General features: G+C 35.8%; 1 protein-coding gene across 1 annotated transcript in view; it reads right to left on the bottom strand.

Moving 5' to 3' along the window:
• ADGRA3 (adhesion G protein-coupled receptor A3) overlaps positions 1 to 19,527 on the bottom strand; it is a 56,312-nt gene that overhangs the window by 21,896 nt on the left and 14,889 nt on the right. Inside the window, exons 3-8 of the mRNA XM_064653107.1 lie at positions 11,907 to 11,978; positions 10,500 to 10,571; positions 9,487 to 9,558; positions 7,806 to 7,966; positions 6,729 to 6,942; positions 5,720 to 5,884 (exon numbers count right to left, since the gene is read on the bottom strand). Of these exons, the coding sequence (XP_064509177.1) occupies positions 5,720 to 5,884; positions 6,729 to 6,942; positions 7,806 to 7,966; positions 9,487 to 9,558; positions 10,500 to 10,571; positions 11,907 to 11,978 (756 nt within the window). The remainder of the gene's footprint in view (positions 1 to 5,719; positions 5,885 to 6,728; positions 6,943 to 7,805; positions 7,967 to 9,486; positions 9,559 to 10,499; positions 10,572 to 11,906; positions 11,979 to 19,527) is intronic.

The raw sequence follows: 19,527 nt of genomic DNA, 5'->3' as shown, positions 1-19,527 counted from the left end.
ATTCCTTTCACTCAAGGTATATGAAACTAAGCACGTCTTAAGAAAACTTCTAACATTCTCTCCACTTTCTCCTCTAATTTTACTGTGAATTTTTATCTGTATAAACATATACATTGATAAAAAAGAAATAAAGAATAAATACGAAATTAGATTGCAATACACCTTTAGTGCACTGATCACTCATGAGAGCAGAATTGATTCAAGGAAAACTAAGAATAGAAAGAAATCATGCAATGCTGAGAGGAGAGAAGGACAGGGGCAAAGAATGCCCTGATTCTGGCACTCTCTCCTGTTCATATATGCATACGCAGTATTTTATCAATCATATTATTTTATCAATAATATTTTACCATAAATAAGTCAAGATCCTTGAACAGCCCTACGAGCTAACACAGTTTTTCTCAGTTTTAAGTATTTCAAAGGGCCTTGTCCAAAGCAGCTGAATCCAAAAACTGAACTAGGCAAACAAAAAGTTCCGGTGCATTACATTGTGATTCAAAGTTTGCTTTTATATCTGGACTGCCTGTTAGTAAATGGCCATATATTCACTGCTATGGGCCAAATTATGAAATTCTGAGAATATATCTATCTGGGAAAAAAAATAATCCTGTGTTTGCAGGAGGATGAAGTAAACACCTTGAAGGGTGTTTCATTTCCAGGAAATTAAAAATTTAAATACTATTGCCAAAACAGACAAACTGAAAAAGTCAGGACCATTTTCACTCCTTATTCATCAGTTAAGTAACTCCTCTTACTGAAGATGCTAGGATTAATCACAGTTCTTCGTCAGAGAAGAGAATTAACTCCAGGGATGGACAAAGGCAAAAGGCTACACTTCTCAATTATATTAAATAATAGAAGAGATTAACCTTTTGAGGTATACTGAAAGTCTTTATCTCAAATTCCTATTTATTAATCAGTTCCAACAGAACAATTTTAGCATGTTCAGTAATGGTAGAAAGACTCTTACTGTAGGTCATTTTGACCATTACTTAGGTTTGGGCAACAAGCAACAAAAAGATGGCTGCTGATGGCATCCCTATATTGCACAGGTCACTGTAACAACTATAAAAGAATTTAAAGTCAGTAAGAAATCTAATGAAAAAACTAGATGATAAATACAAACTAAACTAGAAAACAGGGACAAATTTAACTAAATTTTATCACAGCTTTGGCATTACACGTAACTTCTCTATATTGTAGTAATATAATTTTGTTAAGACACAGAGACTTGTTCCTACAACCATCACCAGAGTATTTGAATACTAGAAGAGACAGCAGATTATTTGGGTATCATAGCAGAGCTTCACCCAGCCTAGCAAATATGCATTCCCTTACATTCAGAGCCTCAGCAACCACTATCAGAAAGGAAAACTTATACTAGACTTGGTGGTAATGGAGGTAGTTAAAAGAAAAAAGAAAAATTTAAGAATAATTAGCACAGATTTTTAAATGTCTGGAATTAGAGGTATTTTAGAGAATGGAAATTAATTAAAAGAACAGGTATGGATTCTGCAATGGTAACATAAGTTTTTTACCATCTTTTTGCCCATAAAGAAGAAAAGGCAGCAGTAAGGAAAAAAAATCTTCCTTACTAAAAATAACAACAGCCTTGTTGTGAATTGCCACAATCCCAGCAGTAACTTTAGTGCAACATTACATGCACTCTAGCAAGTTAATAAAAACTTCACACTGTATCATGTCTGGCCAACTCTGATCATGGAGAGAGCAAGTTATGGATGTGCTGGGGGGTGGGAAGGAGGGATAGGGGGATACAATACATGTAAACTTATCTAAATCACTGAAATTCAGTAGGGACTGATTCAACACAGAAATAAATTCTGTTTCAACACAGACTGGAAAAACAAGTACAGAGATGAAATACTTCTATGTTCCCAATTCTTATGTTTCCATAATAAGCCTTCAGTGAATGAAGCCAAAGAGAACACAGGCGGACGAGGACAAGTAATAAATCAGCTGGCACAGCTGTTAGAAGACATGCAGGCCCACAAATACCTTGCATAATACACCCAAATCTCCACTTCCAGAATGCAGAGTCAGGTCTCCAGAAACACGCTACTGGAGTGCCAAAACATAAATTCCAAAACCATTTATCAATGCTGAAATTTTTATATTAAGTTTCCACATCAAAGATGTCACTTTGAAAGCGGTATTTGTCTCTGTCTTTACAGACAGTTTTCTAAAAGTTGTATTTTTCCAAAGCATTTTCAGTTAAAGTGTGGTCGGCTTAGTTTTGACTGAATGTATTGCCTTACAGACTGAGTGCCACATGGCCTTAGGATAATTTAAATTCTGTGGTCCTGACAGATGTTTATGACAGAACCGCCAAGACAAATATTTTCACTGAAAAATGGCACATGCTGTTCTTTTTCTCACTATTCACATCTAGTGGTACAGAATTAGAAAAAGAGGAAACAGTTTCTCTCTGGTTTCTCAGATTAGGACTCAAATGAAAAAACAAGTTTTTCAGGAGAGCTTTAACTACTATGTTCTTAAACAAGTATGATTTCTAAGCTATATATATATATATATATCTTCTGGAATTTCTGTAGCCATCAAACAAAAAAGTGAGAGTTTGAGTGCTTAACATTACTTCAAAGGCTATTAGATTTTTATAAGATTATTTATTTGCCTTTTCTCCCTGTTTTTATCGCCACCTTCCTATTTTTGTTACCCCTCTCTTTCTCTTTTGTTACTGCTCTTTTATTCCTGCTGAGTTTCCTTTGTGTTCATCTCCCTACATGGCATTTTATCATCTTTTGCCATGACCTTCTCAAATGAATACAAGCAATGCCAGACAGTCTTATAGTGTGTGCTACTTTACAATACACCTTCTATGGGTACGAGTTGCTTTGCAACCCAGGATAGGGGAACTGATTCCAGCTTCAACTACATTCTCCTTATTCCCTATTTTTGCTAAATGAATGTTAAGCTGTACTATTCTCAGTCATGAACTGTTTCCTCCCAATACCTGTATGAGATGAGCTGAGGAGGCATTCTCTTTCAAAGGAGTTGGAGAGTACATCCCTCCAGCAGGGCTCAAAAGGTGAAAAATGACATGAAATTCTCACCATCCAAACAAACGCTATGTAAGTCTGTATTCTTAATTTCTTGTGAGTCTAATCTTCAATATCTTTCACAGTTTACCTATCTGCTAGCAGAAGTGCAAATGTGGATTGTATTAACACTCTTATTTCACTACTCTTTATAATTAGGTGCTCAAAATTTATCACATATACATAAGAGTAGACAGCTGTGGGGGAAAAGATGGCTCATTTATGTTTAAGTACTGTAATTTCATTTCAGGGAGAAAAAAAAAAGCCAGTCCATGAGATTATAAAAGAATTCTTTCCTTCATATATATTAATTCTGTTTTGAAAGCATTCATTTCTTAAAATGAACAATAACTTTCAGTTACAATGAGCTTTTATATCATAATTTAATTAGCTTACATAGTCCAGTATTTTTTAATTATTACATCCTAGTAATTCTCTAAATTTAGCATGATAATTACAATTTTAAAATATATTATGCCCAGGGAGTAACAGCTCTCAAAAAGTTAATTCTTATATTTAAGAAAGAATGCTATCAACTACCATCATAAAATTATGTTAAATACAACAGTTAAAGGATTTACTGAAGTGGAAGCACTTTAACATACAAACTGTATTTTCAATTTTATCATTGATTGTAACACATTCAGGGATATTAGCTGAGTAAGACTTAAAAGAATATTTAAATTAAAGCAAATAGATTCTATGATGAAGCTTTTGCCTAACCTTTATAAACTATGCTAAACTATTACTGAGCCAAAGACACTGAAGACAAACGTTTTTTGCTACTTTGCTATCCCATCTCTGCAGGGATAAAAGTCTAGATGCCAGTTTTGAAACACCTACCAAGCTAAAATGACTAACCAGTTCCAACTAAAAAACTATAAAATCAAATTCACCTAGGATCATTTACAGCCATCTGCTCTGAAGCATTTCTCACTAGTCAAAGCCTTATTTCCATATGCTCTCACAGGTGAAAAATTACTCTTTCTTATTACTCTACCTAAGTTATGAGTGGAAGTCTGTTATAGTAAACCCAGATATCGTGAACTTTTTGATAAGCTGAACATTTCCTGAAATCTTATTTCTTTCTACTGAATTCCAGAGGGGGTAAATCCTATTCCACTGAACAGTCACTGAACAGCACAGGTTAATTTAATGGAAAACACTTTGAAATAAGCCTTTACCATCTGTTTTCACCTTTAATGGCTAATCAAAGAAGAACAATTCACATTTGTATCATAAAAAAAAAAGCATAAGTGATTTAAATAGATGTGTTCTTTGATGAATACAGCATGCATCTGTTTGACTTTCTTCGCCTTTTACCTTAAGCAGGAAGTTCTCATTTTCTAATGTAATGCTTATCCCTGCAGTTGAAACCAACACAGTGTAAAAAGAAGATATGCACAAAGTTTCTTATATAAATAACTCCTTACAATGTGAAAGTGTAGTTCTTCAGTAGTTCCAAATTGCCTCTGTGCAGCAAGTGATCTTCACACTACTTTCTTTACTAATAGCTGCTCATACTCAGCCAGCAATTGTCCAACTAATGAACATAAAGAAGATGAACTTGGAACTAATGCTCTCAGCCAGGACTTTACTTAAATTTTAGCTACAACTGGAGGAGGCCTTTTGTACTTGAAAGCTTGTCTTCCCTCCCCCCACAAATTATGTCCCAACAACATGCTTTAACTTACTTTTCATTTCTTAATATAAAAGATTTATGGTCTTAGATCGACTGTATACAAAGATGATGACTTCAAAAAACTCTAATGTACACAGGGAAAGATTATAATTGTAAACAAAAGACCAAGCAGAAGATCAACATAGCCAAGCAGCATAACAAAAGTGAAATGAGCAGATAAAAGCAGTTTTTACAGCATTAAGAAACCCTATGCACCATAGGGAACACAATGCTATTACATACACTAATTCTCAGTAGGAGCTACTGCAGGGAGGTATAACACAGAGTAGTTATAAAGGGAATTACCTTACATATAGAGAATCTATACAGAAGCTATCTGTTACAGCTGGCACCTCCAGGAGTAACGTGTTGTTAGAGTAACCAGCAGCAGAAAGATCAGAAAAGGGAAAACAGGTGAAGAGATAAGAACAAAAGATAAAATACTCCGCAACACCCGACACAGTGGAACATCAGAGCTGCCACTACAGTCCCAACAATCATTAAAAGGAAGCAGCACCATTCATACTACTTACTCTAATACAATGGGGGAAAAACCCCAAACTATGTTGTGTACTTCTCATATAGTGATTCTGTTGTATGTGAGCAGAAAGATTTTAAATAGAGAATTATAACCTGGTGGAAATCACCCTATCACAGTATGTAGTCCAACTCTAACTTACAGGTAATCTAAAAAAGTTTAATTCTATTCCAATAATTTCATTTATATATTTCAAATATAATAGCTTACTTTCCATATCTTTCAAGGATGTGTTAACTGGCTGAAAGTTTAACATTTCATGGTATAGTTTCATGCACTTCTGTCAGCATATAATACTTTTAAACAGGTAATCTATTAAACACAGTTTACAAGAAAACATCCACATAGGTGCCTTTAAAGCATAAAATCTTAGAAACAAGATTAAATGGACTTTCTTCTGAAAAAACCCCTGAGGTTACTCACCTGAAATCCCCTTTATTGTTCACAACCCTCTCTGGAGGGCAGTACTGTGCAGAACTTTCTAAGACCACAATGTCTACTGTCCTTGTGTTATTCCCACGTCTGGTTTGCACATGACAACCCCAGTTTCCTGTGGAGCCAGCCTGAATGTTTGAGATTGTCAGTGCACTGGGAAGATAAAACAAACAAATAAAACTCAGTCTTGCAATAAAATTTACATAAGCTTTACCAAAAGATGATATACAGAAAGACAATGGAGAAACAAATTACATACAACCATGAGTGATCTTACAAAACCAGAGCTATCTACAACTCAATGTACTGTAATTAATAGAGAATTATTTACTATTCTTCAAACTCTCAATTTTGCCAAGGTAGGGAAGAAAAAGAACAGCCATGGGAAAAAGTCCCTTGACTTCAGAAAGAAGAAATGAGAAGTCCAAATTCCTTATGTGTTATCATTGCTCTTCAACACAAACCATTCAGTTGTTCCAGAAAGGCCAAATTAAAATAAATTTCCAAATGCACGATTTGTTATAAGGATCAAAGTACTAATTTACTAGTAGAACTACAGGATATATAACCACTCTGTAGATGCTGAATAAGTCTAGAGTGAGGAATCCAAAAGTAGTTCAGTTAAATGCCTTGTTTTCAATATTTTCATCATTTTAATATTCTGAGAGAACAAATGTGGCCTACCACAAACATATTTTACATGAACTGCATTGAGTAAAACTTGAAGAAAATTAAAACCCTACTGTAACAGTCCTGGGCAACCTGCTCTATTTTAAGCATGTAGGCTTGACTAATCAAATCTCTAGACTTCCTTCCTCAAAATTTATAGTTAGGAGGAGATATGTGAAGTTACAGACTACTTCCCTACTTGGGATGTTTCTGCCTACATACGTTCATTCAGTGAGGATATGAGGGGACCTTACTGGTTATGGAAACAGTCACCAAATCAGAGCAGAAAACAGGGAGTGGGAAATACGTTTTCTCCCTATGGATTCACCTTGCAATCAGTGAGCAGTTATGAATCATGTTTTTTTCAACGAAAATACCCTGGGACTCATCTGTTTCCACTATCTTCCCATCCTGATACCACAGGACTTTCATGTCTTGATCAATATACGAAGCCATACACTGGAAGGGTAGACTATCTCCTTCAAAGACAACCTGACGATGAGATGGAGTCATATAGAAAGATGGTAATTCAAGCGGTGGTTCTAGAATTTAAGAAATAAACCCACAATTAATAGTAAGAATCTGTTATAGACATAATTTTCAAAAAAGGAGAAAAATACACTCAGTATCAATTATTGATATAACTTTGTAAATTGCATCTTGCAAGATTTATATAAACATTTAGTGCATCAGATATTGAAAAATACAAATTATCATCATATTCTTTTTCAAAATGTGTACTCCTTTAATACATTTCAGGAATCTTTTGCTAGCCCACATACGAAAGAGTGAAAAACAAATTTGAAGGAAAAAATATATTTATGCATTTTAGTTCTTCACAGCTTCTCACTACTAAGACTCAAAAATCACAAATACATATAGTTTTTAATTTTTACAGATGGAATAATTGTAATAAAAGAAGAAGTTAAGCAAGTTGATAATGGTTTTGTCATGAGAAGTCTAATCAAGAACAGAATCATCATGTAGGAAAGTAATTGAAGATCTTTTTAACTTCAGAAATTTGGGATTAGAATAATTCACACATCTAAAGCCAAAAAGCTAGACTCTGGAAAGAAATTATCAGTTTCCAATTCCTCTTGTGAAGTTTAGGTAAAGATCTCTGAAAAACACAGGTCAGCAGAAAAAAGGAGTTTATCTCTTGAGAATGCTAGTCATCCTTTGCTTCTACAGACTAACATCCACAATCATCAATTTACTTATTTCCAAAAGCAAGCAACACTGAATCACAACTAAAATTCAGCCTCTGAAAAGGATTCACTATTACCACTGTCATACAAGTGCTGAATTTTAGGAAAACAAAACAAAGCAGAGAAAGTTTTTTCCCTAATATTAACAGAACATAAAATGCTTTAGAAAACAAGTATCAGTTGCCAGGAGTGCTTACCACAGGTCAGAAGCTCCTGCTTAACACCAGTCACCGTCTGTGACTGAAGTGACTTGGGATAGGCACATTTTGTCTCGCGTACAGTTATATTTCTTTCTTTTAACCACTGATGCATCCACAGTATGTTGCAATCACAAAGAAGATAATCAGTCTGAAATTCTCTGCAACAAAAAATGGGTATTTACAGTGATAAACCACAAAACTCCAAGGTCTGAAAGCTTGACATCAACAGCTGTGCAATGCCTTTCATTGACACAGACACACAGACAATAAGCAGTGAAACTCCAGAATACAGTGGAGTTGCCTGCCTCTACCCACTAGAATATACTCTAATCCTCTGCAAACTGTGATATGAGAACAAAAGAACATACTCCCTGAAAAAAAGGAATTCTCTCCATAAATGAGGAACATCTAATACTAGCACATGAAAAAATTTCTAGCAGTTTTGTTCATGGAGGGTGTTCATGCATATGCATCATAACTTAAGAACACACTTCATTGCTTAATTTTATCAAATGCTTTAACAGTAAAATTAAAAGAAACAGCTTCTCACCCATTTCTCTTTCCAGAACCACTATTCACACAATTTTAGTCTGCTTTATATAAAAATCATAAGGTTTTTAACTGATTCATAGAGTCTTCTCTGTTAAGTTAGTACTTTCTACTAAAAAGTTATACCAAACCTCCCCACAGATGTCTGTTGAAGTCAGCTAAATTAAAAGACATTAATATGAACTGATTGTAGAAATTAGTATTTTATCTGTTTAGAAACAGTTAAAAATATACCAAAACATATGGCTATGTCTACACCATTTCTTACGTCTAGTGAAAACTTCTTTTTCATTTACAAACGTCTAGAGGACAACACAACATCACAGGCAGAACATTTCAAACCCGAAATCAACATTCCTGTGAAACTTCATTTGGTGTTTGTTCACAGGAATTCCTCCAGATACACGCATTTTTAATGTCAAGGATTATATCCAGGTTCTCCTGTCTGATCTGTGGTGTTCTTGGACAGTATTCTTTACATACACAATTAAAATACCAGGAATAAAAACTTACGATTAAAAGCTGGAGGAGGAAAATAAACATTTGCTTTTATAAAAAAGAAATTAACTCAAGTGTCAAAGCCAGAAATCAAAGCTTCTGAGAAAGTCAGTACAGGAAGCCAATTGTCATGACTACCAGGAAAAAATGGAAGCTAATCATCAGCACTGAATTTTCTTCATTTACTTTCTTCCTTACAACTCATGACTCTAAGAGAGCAAAATAACATGAGGTGGAGATGTACCCACTGTTACATGTTACAAAACTATACTGTTATTCAGAGACTAAGATCTTTCTTAAAAGTATTTGTTCCCCTTGTTATAGAGGCATAAAATGCTATTTATTTACTATAAATGATAAATTCAGAATAAAACTTTTGGAAGCCCAGATGCCAATAGAGCTTTGTTCTTTCAGAACTATGTAACAAATAGAGAGCAGCTTTTGAAGGGGGTTGTACAAAGACCCAAATATCTGTACATACATACACCTGCCAAGTGCTTATTCAGATAAGAAAAAACAGTTAAGAGGATTAAAAGTAAAAATGCAAAACAAAGCAAGTGTATATAATATGTTTTTTTGTTAAGAACACAAGGGATCATGCAAATTAAGATTAGATGCAGTAAGTACTTACAGAGACCTCAGTGAACCAAGATGATCGAACGTTCCCTGCGTAACTGTAGAAAACAGGTTTCCAGAAAGATTCCTGAGAAATAAAAGTATCATGATTTTAACTTATGATCAAACAACCAACACAGGAAATAAAAAATGCCCACTCTCTTCAAGATAACACTATCATTAAAAACTACAATATACTATTATGACACTCTCTCATAGTTCACAAGACTGTATGAATGATAATCAGGTGTCAATAGCTTAGTAAAATATCCCAAAATAAACTGTTCCCCAATACTTCTGTTTTAGCTGAAGAATTTTAAGATTGTGAAAAAAAGTGAATGCAAATACTTTATTTTTATTTAAAGCAACAACCAGCACATGTTGAGCACAGCTTTCAAGAAGTTTGAAAACTTCTCTGTTCACAGTGAACTGATGTATTCCTATTAACACGCCATAAGAAGCATGTTTGATCAATTAGAATATTTTTTAAAAATATTATACATACCACTTCCTATATATATATATATATATATATGTATGTATATATATGTATATACATATATAAATAAAATATATCAGTGAAAGCACTGTGTGAAAGAAGCCAAAAACCAGGGCAAGGAAACATTTCATAATCATACGTGTTATCCTCTAAAGTAAATGAAGAACTACAAAACATGCAAGAAAGCCAGCAAAACATACGCACACTGATGCCATGTTACAAGGCATGGATATTAAAAGATTCTAAAACTCTGAAATATTTTTCTAAGGAAAATATTTTGTACAGTCTGCTAGTCACTTCCACCTCCCCTGCTATACTTTCTGAGAAACTGGAAAACTGTTGCCAAAGCCAACAGAGCACGGAATAGTATGGTTTGGGTTGGCCCCACTGCTCTTTAAGCTTGCTACTGAGTAACAAAGCTGTCTGTCTTTCAACCCACACTTAAACAAAGTACTCCACTTGAAAAAAAGAATGTTAACTTACATAAAGCTAAAACTTAGGTGTATTTATATAAAACAAATTATACTTACAATCTAATAAGGTTTACAAGTCCTCTAAATATATCTGCATTCAGGCAGCCTATTCTGTTATTAGTTAAGTCTCTATAAATAGGAAAAAGGAAAAATTAGAATGAACTGGTTTATTTTCAAATGACATACAGTCTGCTAACAGAAGTATATGAACTAAGATTCATGAGTAACAGATTGCACCACATATATATTTGGTCTTTTTCAGCAAAACCCCCAAGGTACTGTATATATAGCTGTATACACATGCATATAGACTCCTTAATCCATTTCTTAAGTAATTATAATTGCCCACATACAGTTCAACGGGCCGAGCCTTATCAGGAAATTCTCTTAGAAAAGGATAGGCTTACATCCCTACCAAGTAAACTTTCATATTAATATAGCATATTCATCACATGTGCCACATCATTTAATTTTTTAACATCAGAGACCTATACTAGTGCATTTATTATACATAAATAAGACTACTTCTATATTTATATCTAGATAAATATTTAAGTGTTATATATTTTTCAATATAGGTCTTAAATCATATTGCCAAACACTCTTAAAGGAATAAAAATTAAGCTTGCAAGTAGTAATGATCTAGAACTAGTCCTTCAATTTTATTTTTAAGGTATTCAAAAGTGCAATTACCAGCATTATTTCCTTTTAAGTGAACCAGATCATCTGATCAGTGACAAATCAACATATATACCATAAAAAATTAAGAAAAGCGGGGGTGGGAAGGAGGTAGTGGCAAAATCACCAAGACTTAAAAGTTGTTACAGACATTCCAAAAACCTGGAGTGTTTAAAAAAAAAAAAAAAAAAAAAAAAAAAAAAAAGGAAAAAAGAAAAGAAAAACCAACATGCTAAAATCTTGTTTTTCTAGTTTCATCTGGTACAGAACTTTTACAGCCAAGGCATAAATCCCCCAAAAATGTGTTAATGGGAATTTTGGCATAACCTTCAATAAAGCAGCATTAACAGCGCAGTAACTTCAGCATAATATTAATAGCAAGGGACTCTATGTTCCACTCTGCCCTATGGAAAAAAAAATCATAAGGAGTTTAGCATTTAACAAAACAAGACTTGATGGCATCAAAGCTCTGAATAAACATTCACCCAGTGATGTTTCAAGCCACTGAAATACAAGAAGAAGGGAATAGTACAAGAGACTGTCAGTGAGAACAGTGCGACTGCCAAGCCACAAGCAGCGGATGTTCTTCAGTCATAAGACTGAAAGCAGGCTTTGTTTTACACATGTGTGCATGAGTGTGTGTATAAATTTAGACAGCATATATATATATTCAACTTTTAATATATAATAGCTTTGCTGTCTAAATTTCCAGGACCTAAGACTTACTCTCTCTGAGGGTTGTTGTGTTTGTTTTGTTTAAATTGACTAGCTAGATATACTACTTACAGTCTTTTCAGAGATGAAAGCCCCAGAAAAGCTCCTGGATCTATAGTACTAATAAGGTTGTTCTTAAGATCCCTGTGGGGAAGAATTAAGACATTACATGTACCATAAATTACACTTTAAAACAGATATACATGCATGAAGATACACCAAACTTGCCTTAATTTATTTGAGAATCTCCAAGAAAAAAAAAAAAAATAACCCACATTTTTACTTTCTTTGATGTAGCATCTTTCAAAATTTGAAAATCTGTATTTTAACTACAAGGAGGAATAGAAACAGCGTGTATTCCCTTAAATATACTATCAGTTCATATCACATGAAAGAGTATAGAGTCAAAGATACTTTTCCACTGTGTCTGAATAGCTTACAGTTACACAGGGTGAGACATTTGCTTATTACACAGTACGATACTGTTTAGCACAATGTTGTCTTCTTTAGTCTATCCAATTTTCAATACTTCAGTAGTGCCCAACATCTACCAAAAGGAGCAAAACATGATCCTAAAAATACACTGATGACACAACATTGCAAATTTCCACCTACATTACTGGCACAAAAGCAAAGCCCTGGCTGAAGGTCCCAAATAAAGCTGGTGAAATAACTCCAGAGCAGATTATTAAACCTTAAATTCCCAGGGACTGTAAGGAGAAATGTAAAGTAACCATGGCATTAAATTGCTTTACAAGTGATACAGGATTTTTAACTCCCAACTTGAGATATTCTGAAGATACAGCTTAATTTGAAAGGTCACAGAAAGCAGCTGACAGCATTATATGGTTTTGAACAAACTTTATCACTGCATGAATGCTAAAATTATTTCTACCTCCTTATTCACCCAAGATTTTTATTAGACTACTCTCTGAAACTTCACAGACACTTATTAGTACAAGTAACATTTCTCATTCCTTGGTAATATCCGAACATTCTGCATTCAAAAAGAAAATTAGTGGCTTCATTTAAAAGCTGTTTTAATATGCAAGAGTAGAAAAAACATCTCCTAAATCTACTACAACATTAATTCTTCCTGAAAGAGAACAGTACAAGAGGATAACATCTACCATCACAGAGACATGCATGACTGAAAATATAATTCATCCCAAGATTTCACAACAGCATTTCCTGCACACAGATTAACTAATCATAGTACAACAATGTCATGGCATGTGGATCAAACTTGAAGCTGTAAATAAAAATTTTAAATACTTGAAATACTTTAAATTTACCTTGCAATACATTAAATTAATTTTCATATACACACTTCTCTTATCCCAACTTTATTTTCTTGCCCTGTATAATGGAAGTAACAGGAGCCTGAAGAACTGGCTCTTTCAGCAGACTTTTAAACACAGTACCACTCCATGACAAATCTGACAATATTAAATGTTATTAATTGTTTATTTACCAACAGTCTTTGGAGCAGAGAAGAAAAATTATACTTACTGTTCATATTTTAAAATTTCAGATTAAAATCATGTAACTCCCACTTAAAATCTCACTGTTGAAAACACTGAGGGAGAAAAACCTTGACAACATGCCTTGGAAATCCACTAGTCTAGGTTATCAGTGATCTTTAATTTCACTCCACAAAGTCAAAGAGTACTCCCTGATAAAGCTCTTTCTGAAATCCATTGCAATGGATTCATATAGATGAATGTCCAAAGTGTTGGAATTTTCTCAACCTGCAACTACAACAGTCGGGGAGTCTCTGTTTTGTTTTTTTTATCCCTCCCAGTGGCAGTCCTCTGTAGGCACTAGCTATGCATCCATCTACCAAAAAGTATTAGGAAAGGAAAACTGTGAAATAAGAGATACCTAAAGATGTCAAAATTAACAGTGACAACATGTCTAGCAGCCCTTCAGAAACAGTAAAATATATTCACACACAGGCTGGTACAACTACCAGGGCTCCAGCATCTAGAGCAGTTTTGACATGAAGAAATTACAGTAATGGTTAAATCAAACACACTTATATGATTCTCACATAAAAGGGTGGGAGAGAGACAATCTCATTAGAAAGCTGCATTTGGATTTGAAGTTTTCATTGTTTTTATGCTTATAAATACTTATAAATAGTTTTAGCAACAGAAAATTAATCATCTCAGACTTTGATTTTAAATTTCTTTGGCAAAGTTCAACAGACAAGATATACTTATTTGCCCAAATAGAAGAAAACCTGTCCAAAAAAACCCAAAAGAAGAGGATTTGAGTTAGGGTAACATCTTTTATCTTACAGTAACTACATCTTTTGTCTAGCAATTAAAAATACTGCTAAAAAAAAAAAAAGGGTAGTAAGCAATCTGACACTGAGAACCTATTGAAAGATTCTAAATTTTCTCCTAGATCTAAATAACAATGCAAGTAAGGATGCCCCAAATTTATCAGTGAAGGTGACTAACTGATGTTACAACAGTAGAAAAACTTAGGTTTTAAGGAATGTGTTGAGGGTAGTCATGTAGTTCAAACTGTGGCACAAAGTACAACTAAATCAGATGAACTGCCCCACTGTTACGTACAGTAAAGCCCTGAAAACCTCAAAGGATGCTGATTTTACCATCACACAACTCTCTGTTTAACCGTTTCCATTATAAAAGATATTGTTGTGTCCAAATGGAACAGTCCTTTATCAAATCCATGATTAAGTGGGCAAACAGCAACTTCCTAACAAGCAAAAACATTTTTAAGAGCCTCAATGCCACATCCAATGTTCTTGTTAAGATGTGAAAAATATCCTAATGAAAGATTACTTAAATTTAACTATGGTTGAAAAAAAAATCCTTTTGTTTCATTAGACTTTAAAATGAAATGTTTTAGTAGCTAGTTGTCTATGATTTAAAAGTTAGCATCACAGAATCTTCTGAGTTGGAAGGGACCCACAAGGATCTCTGAGTCGAGCTCTTAAGTGAATGGCCCATATGGGGATCAAACCCACAACCTTCGTGTAATCAGCACCACGCTCTAACCAACTGAGTGCACGTATACATGCTTAAAAATTTACTGCTTTCTGTCTCAGCACAATGAATACTGTCTTAATTATTAATAAAGCATCCTGCAGGCACAAACTATGCATATATACACACACCAACATGTATACATTATTTAGCTTTCTCAACTACCATTGTATATATTATCTTTTCTTCCTTAACATAATTTGAAAATCAATGTCAAACAGGAAATGTATGAGCTACCATGGACTCTTCCTATAATGGAATGCCTTTTCAAAAGGGAAGTGAGGCAAGAAGACAAAGTAAGAAGTTGCAGAAATAGATTTTACATTACACAAAAATCAGCCAATCCTTCCCACACCTCTATAGGGTGTAGATTTTACGCAGGCAAATACAACAGAGGTTCATGACTCAATTTTTTTGTTTCACAGAACCACAGAATGGGTAAGGTTGGAAGGCACCACAGTGGGTCATCTGGTCTAACCTCCCTGCAGGGTCATCCCAGAGCACATTGCCCAGGATTGCATCAAGATGGTTCTTGAATATCTCCACTGAGAGAGACTCTGGGCAGTCTGTTCCAGTGCATGGTCACCCGCACAGTAAAGAAACCCCTTTTCATATTCAGGTGGAACTTCCTGTGCATCAGTTTCTGCCCACTGCCTCTTGTCCCATTGCTTGGCACCACCAAGAAGAGCCTGGCTCCATCCTCTTGGCACCCTCTCTTCAGATATTGATAGACATTGATGAGATTCCCTCTCAGTTGTCTCTTCATGAGACTGAACAGGTCCAGCTTCTTCAGCCTTTCCTTGTACCAAAGATGCTCCAGTCTCTTAATCAAGTTCATACCCCTCCAGTGAACCTTCTCCAGGAGCTCCATGTCTTTCTTGTACTGAGGAGCTCAGAACTGGACACAGCACTCCAGGTGCACCTCACTAGGGCTGAGCAGGGGGGCAGGACCACCTCTCTCAACCTGCTGCCAATGCTCTTCCTAATGCACCCCAGGATACCACTGGCCCTCTTGGTCACAAGGACACACTGCTGGCTCATGAACACCTTGTTGTCCAGCAGGATCCCCAGGTCCTTCTCTGCAGAGCTGCTTTACAGCAGGTTGGCCTCATGCCTGTACTCGTGAATGCGTGCAGGACCCTGCATCTGCCTTTGTTGAATTTTGAACTAATATCAAAATATAGCATAACAATGTCACTGGACATTAAATATTTAGCATATTTTTGTACAGACACTTTTATTACCACTTAGCACAGTTAAAGTCTTTGATCTGATTATTATTTGCATGCTTTCTTTCCTGCAAAAGTAGATATTGACATAGCATAGTCATTTCCTACTGTAATTAATGAACATTTCTGTAATTAAGGAACATTTCTGTCTTAGTTAGAACAGCTGGGACCAGTTCATCACTGTATGGGTGTAACCCAAAACTGTGTGTTCTATAGCCTTCCATGCCATTTCCCAGAAACTGGTATCAACAGACTATTTACACCCTCTACCCAGAGCAGCCTGACTCCTCCTCCTCCTATAGGTGTTAGGCCTCTAACAGGCCTCTGCCTGCGAGATAGGAGGGTGCTCCTGTCCTTACACCCATTGTGGAACTCCCCGCCCTGAGGGAAGTACTGGGCATTCCTGCCTGAACTGGAGAATATATAATCTTGGAGTCTTGGGACTTTTTTAACCACTTGTGGGATCCAGAGGAAGACTGCAGACCACCACTCTTCAACCGGACTGCAACCACCACTCTTCAACCGGACTGCAACCACCACTCTTCAACCGGACTGCAACCACCACTCTTCAACCGGACTGCAACCACCACTCTTCAACCGGACTGCAACCACCACTCTTCAACCGGACTGCAACCACCACTCTTCAACCGGACTGCAACCACCACTCTTCAACCGGACTGCAACCACCACTCTTCACCGGACTGCAACCACCACTCTTCACCGGACTGCAACCACCACTCTTGACCGGACTGCAACCACCACTCTTGACCGGACTGCAACCACCACTCTTGACCGGACTGCAACCACCATTCTTGACCGGACTGCAACCACCACTCTTGACCGGACTGCAACCACCACTCTTGACCGGACTGCAACCACCACTCTTGACCGGACTGCAACCACCACTCTTGACCGAACTGCAACCACCACTCTTGACCGGACTGCAACCACCACTCTTGACCGGACTGCAACCACCACTCTTGACCGGACTGCAACCACCACTCTTGACCGGACTGCAACCACCACTCTTGACCGGACTGCAACCACCACTCTTGACCGGACTGCAACCACCACTCTTGACCGGACTGCAACCACCACTCTTGACCGGACTGCAACCACCACTCTTGACCAGACTGCAACCACCACTCTTGACCAGACTGCAACCACCACTCTTGACCAGACTGCAACCACCACTCTTGACCAGACTGCAACCACCACTCTTGACCAGACTGCAACCACCACTCTTGACCAGACTGCAACCACCACTCTTGACCAGACTGCAACCACCACTCTTGACCAGACTGCAACCACCACTCTCACCAACAGGTTTTCCCCTCTCCTTTTGCTTTGGACTCAGGGGGCCCAAAGAACACCACTCTGTTCATGCCCCAGGGTGCTGGGTTATACATTTGGGTTTTGTGGGTTAAAACCAATTGTTCGTCTGTATAATCGTACTTATTGTATTATTTTATTAAATTGTTATTCTGACTTATAATCTCTCTTTTGAGTTGGGTTCATTTCCCCTGCCGGTTTACCTTTAAACCAGCACATTTTCACCCTCCAGTAAAATAAAACTCTTATTTTGGTAGGCTTATCCACCTCTTCACAAAATAATGGATTAACAAATTCACACTTTCATAAGTTAACATATACGAACAAAATTATTAACAAATAGATTTGAAATTGCTACTTGGGGCCACCATTTTTAATGTACTTCCTCACAGTTTTGGTGCATACAAGCAACAAATAAAACAATCTCTCCCTTTCAATAGTAACAGTGAAGAATTGTCAGACGGGGATAAAGTCAAGAGATATCACATTTGAGTAAAACGATAACCTAAAGTGCAAGAACTTGCCAGTTGTAGATACCATATACCCAAGTTTACCTGAAAAATTGATAAAGTAACAGAAACCATTTTTAAAAATGCAAATTTTTATTAAAATATCCAAGAACTAAACAACTTTAGTACATTACCAGATGAATTATGAAGTTGTGATTATTAAAATTCAATCAATTATTACGCAGATACATGTTCCTGACATTAATTTAATTTACTTTTTCAGAGGCCTTAGTTAAATATATCAATACATCTAAAGTCTACCTGAAAACCACTAAAGAGAAATGGCAAATATTTTTGCTGTCAAGTACAACATCACAAAAAAGGAACAAACATAAATGAAATGCATATAAAATTGCTCCCCTAGTAAACAGTAACGTTAAATGACAATGACACTGTCTGAATTAACTATTTAAGTGCTGACTGAATTTATTTCTGTTATCTCCATTTCATCTCATAAATTAAACATGGGGAAAAGAACTTATCTACAAAGAAAGAAAACACTCATAAGGAAACAATGCAAAGTATGAATAGCAAGAAAAAAATAAAAATAAGCAAGAAACTGTCAAAAAAGTGCAATTTTCAAGGCTTGTTAGTTATCACAATGAAAATTAAGGAAAACCATTTGAAATTTGAGTTATGTTCAACATAATGTGAATGTTTAAAATAGTTTCTGTGGCTTTCAACTAATTTTCCTTTTACTCTTGATTATCCATTTAAGTTTGAAAAATTATTTTAGGTAAAATAGTAGTTTCTGTCCAAGAGCACTTAAGGCAGAAAAGTTTACTTTTACTACAGCTAAATATCTATTGCTTTTAAATAAGTCTTACACATACAAAAAAAAATAATCATTAATAACTAGTGTATCACACAGTCCCTCCTTTTATGATGAAGAGACCTGGCCATTATTAATCCTTTGTTGACGCACTAACTCCTACAGCAGTGCATATAAAAAGAGTTCTCATTCAGATGAGACCACCATACCTTCTAAATTACTACTATCCCAGCTCACTTTAAATGCTCCAAAAATGATGCCTTCCTGATGTCTTTCCCTTTTCATGAAAGAAGATACTAAAATAACCTAAAAAAAAACCCCTTACAAAATATATTAAAAAAACCTTACACATTACAGGAGTTAAATGGAAGAAAGCTACATTTCTATGATTTTAAAGAAAATTAGGATTTGGACTCATGGAGAAAATGTAAATTATCATCTCAATCTAACTAGAGTTTCAAGTATTTCCTGTCTGAAAATTGTAATGAGTTTCAACAAATAACAACTGTCAGCAGATGCCTTTATTACCTAAGCAAATGCCATCACTGCTGATAGCCTGGCTTCTTTGGCACAACAGCTTACTTCTCCAATAAAGCTCATCTGCCAGTGCAAAGACAAATCTTTCTTCTGGTACGTGGGAGAGGAAGTGGTGGAAGTGTTTGAATTTATTTAGGTCAGGTGACTGGGATTGGAGCCCTGAAGTTTTAGAGGAAGAATAAAATACTTTTAATCCCCTGAAGTCAAAAGTCGTTTGGAACTCTTCCTAGATGCTGTGAGATGATTATGAAACTGGCTACTTTCCCAGTCAAATGGCCTAGAAAAACCCTTATC

Source organism: Pseudopipra pipra, chromosome 4 (assembly GCF_036250125.1).
Source record: "Pseudopipra pipra isolate bDixPip1 chromosome 4, bDixPip1.hap1, whole genome shotgun sequence".
Classification (NCBI taxonomy): Eukaryota; Metazoa; Chordata; class Aves; order Passeriformes; family Pipridae; genus Pseudopipra; species Pseudopipra pipra.
Note: the sequence above shows the minus strand (reverse complement) of the source record. Positions and strands in the feature narration are given on the sequence as shown.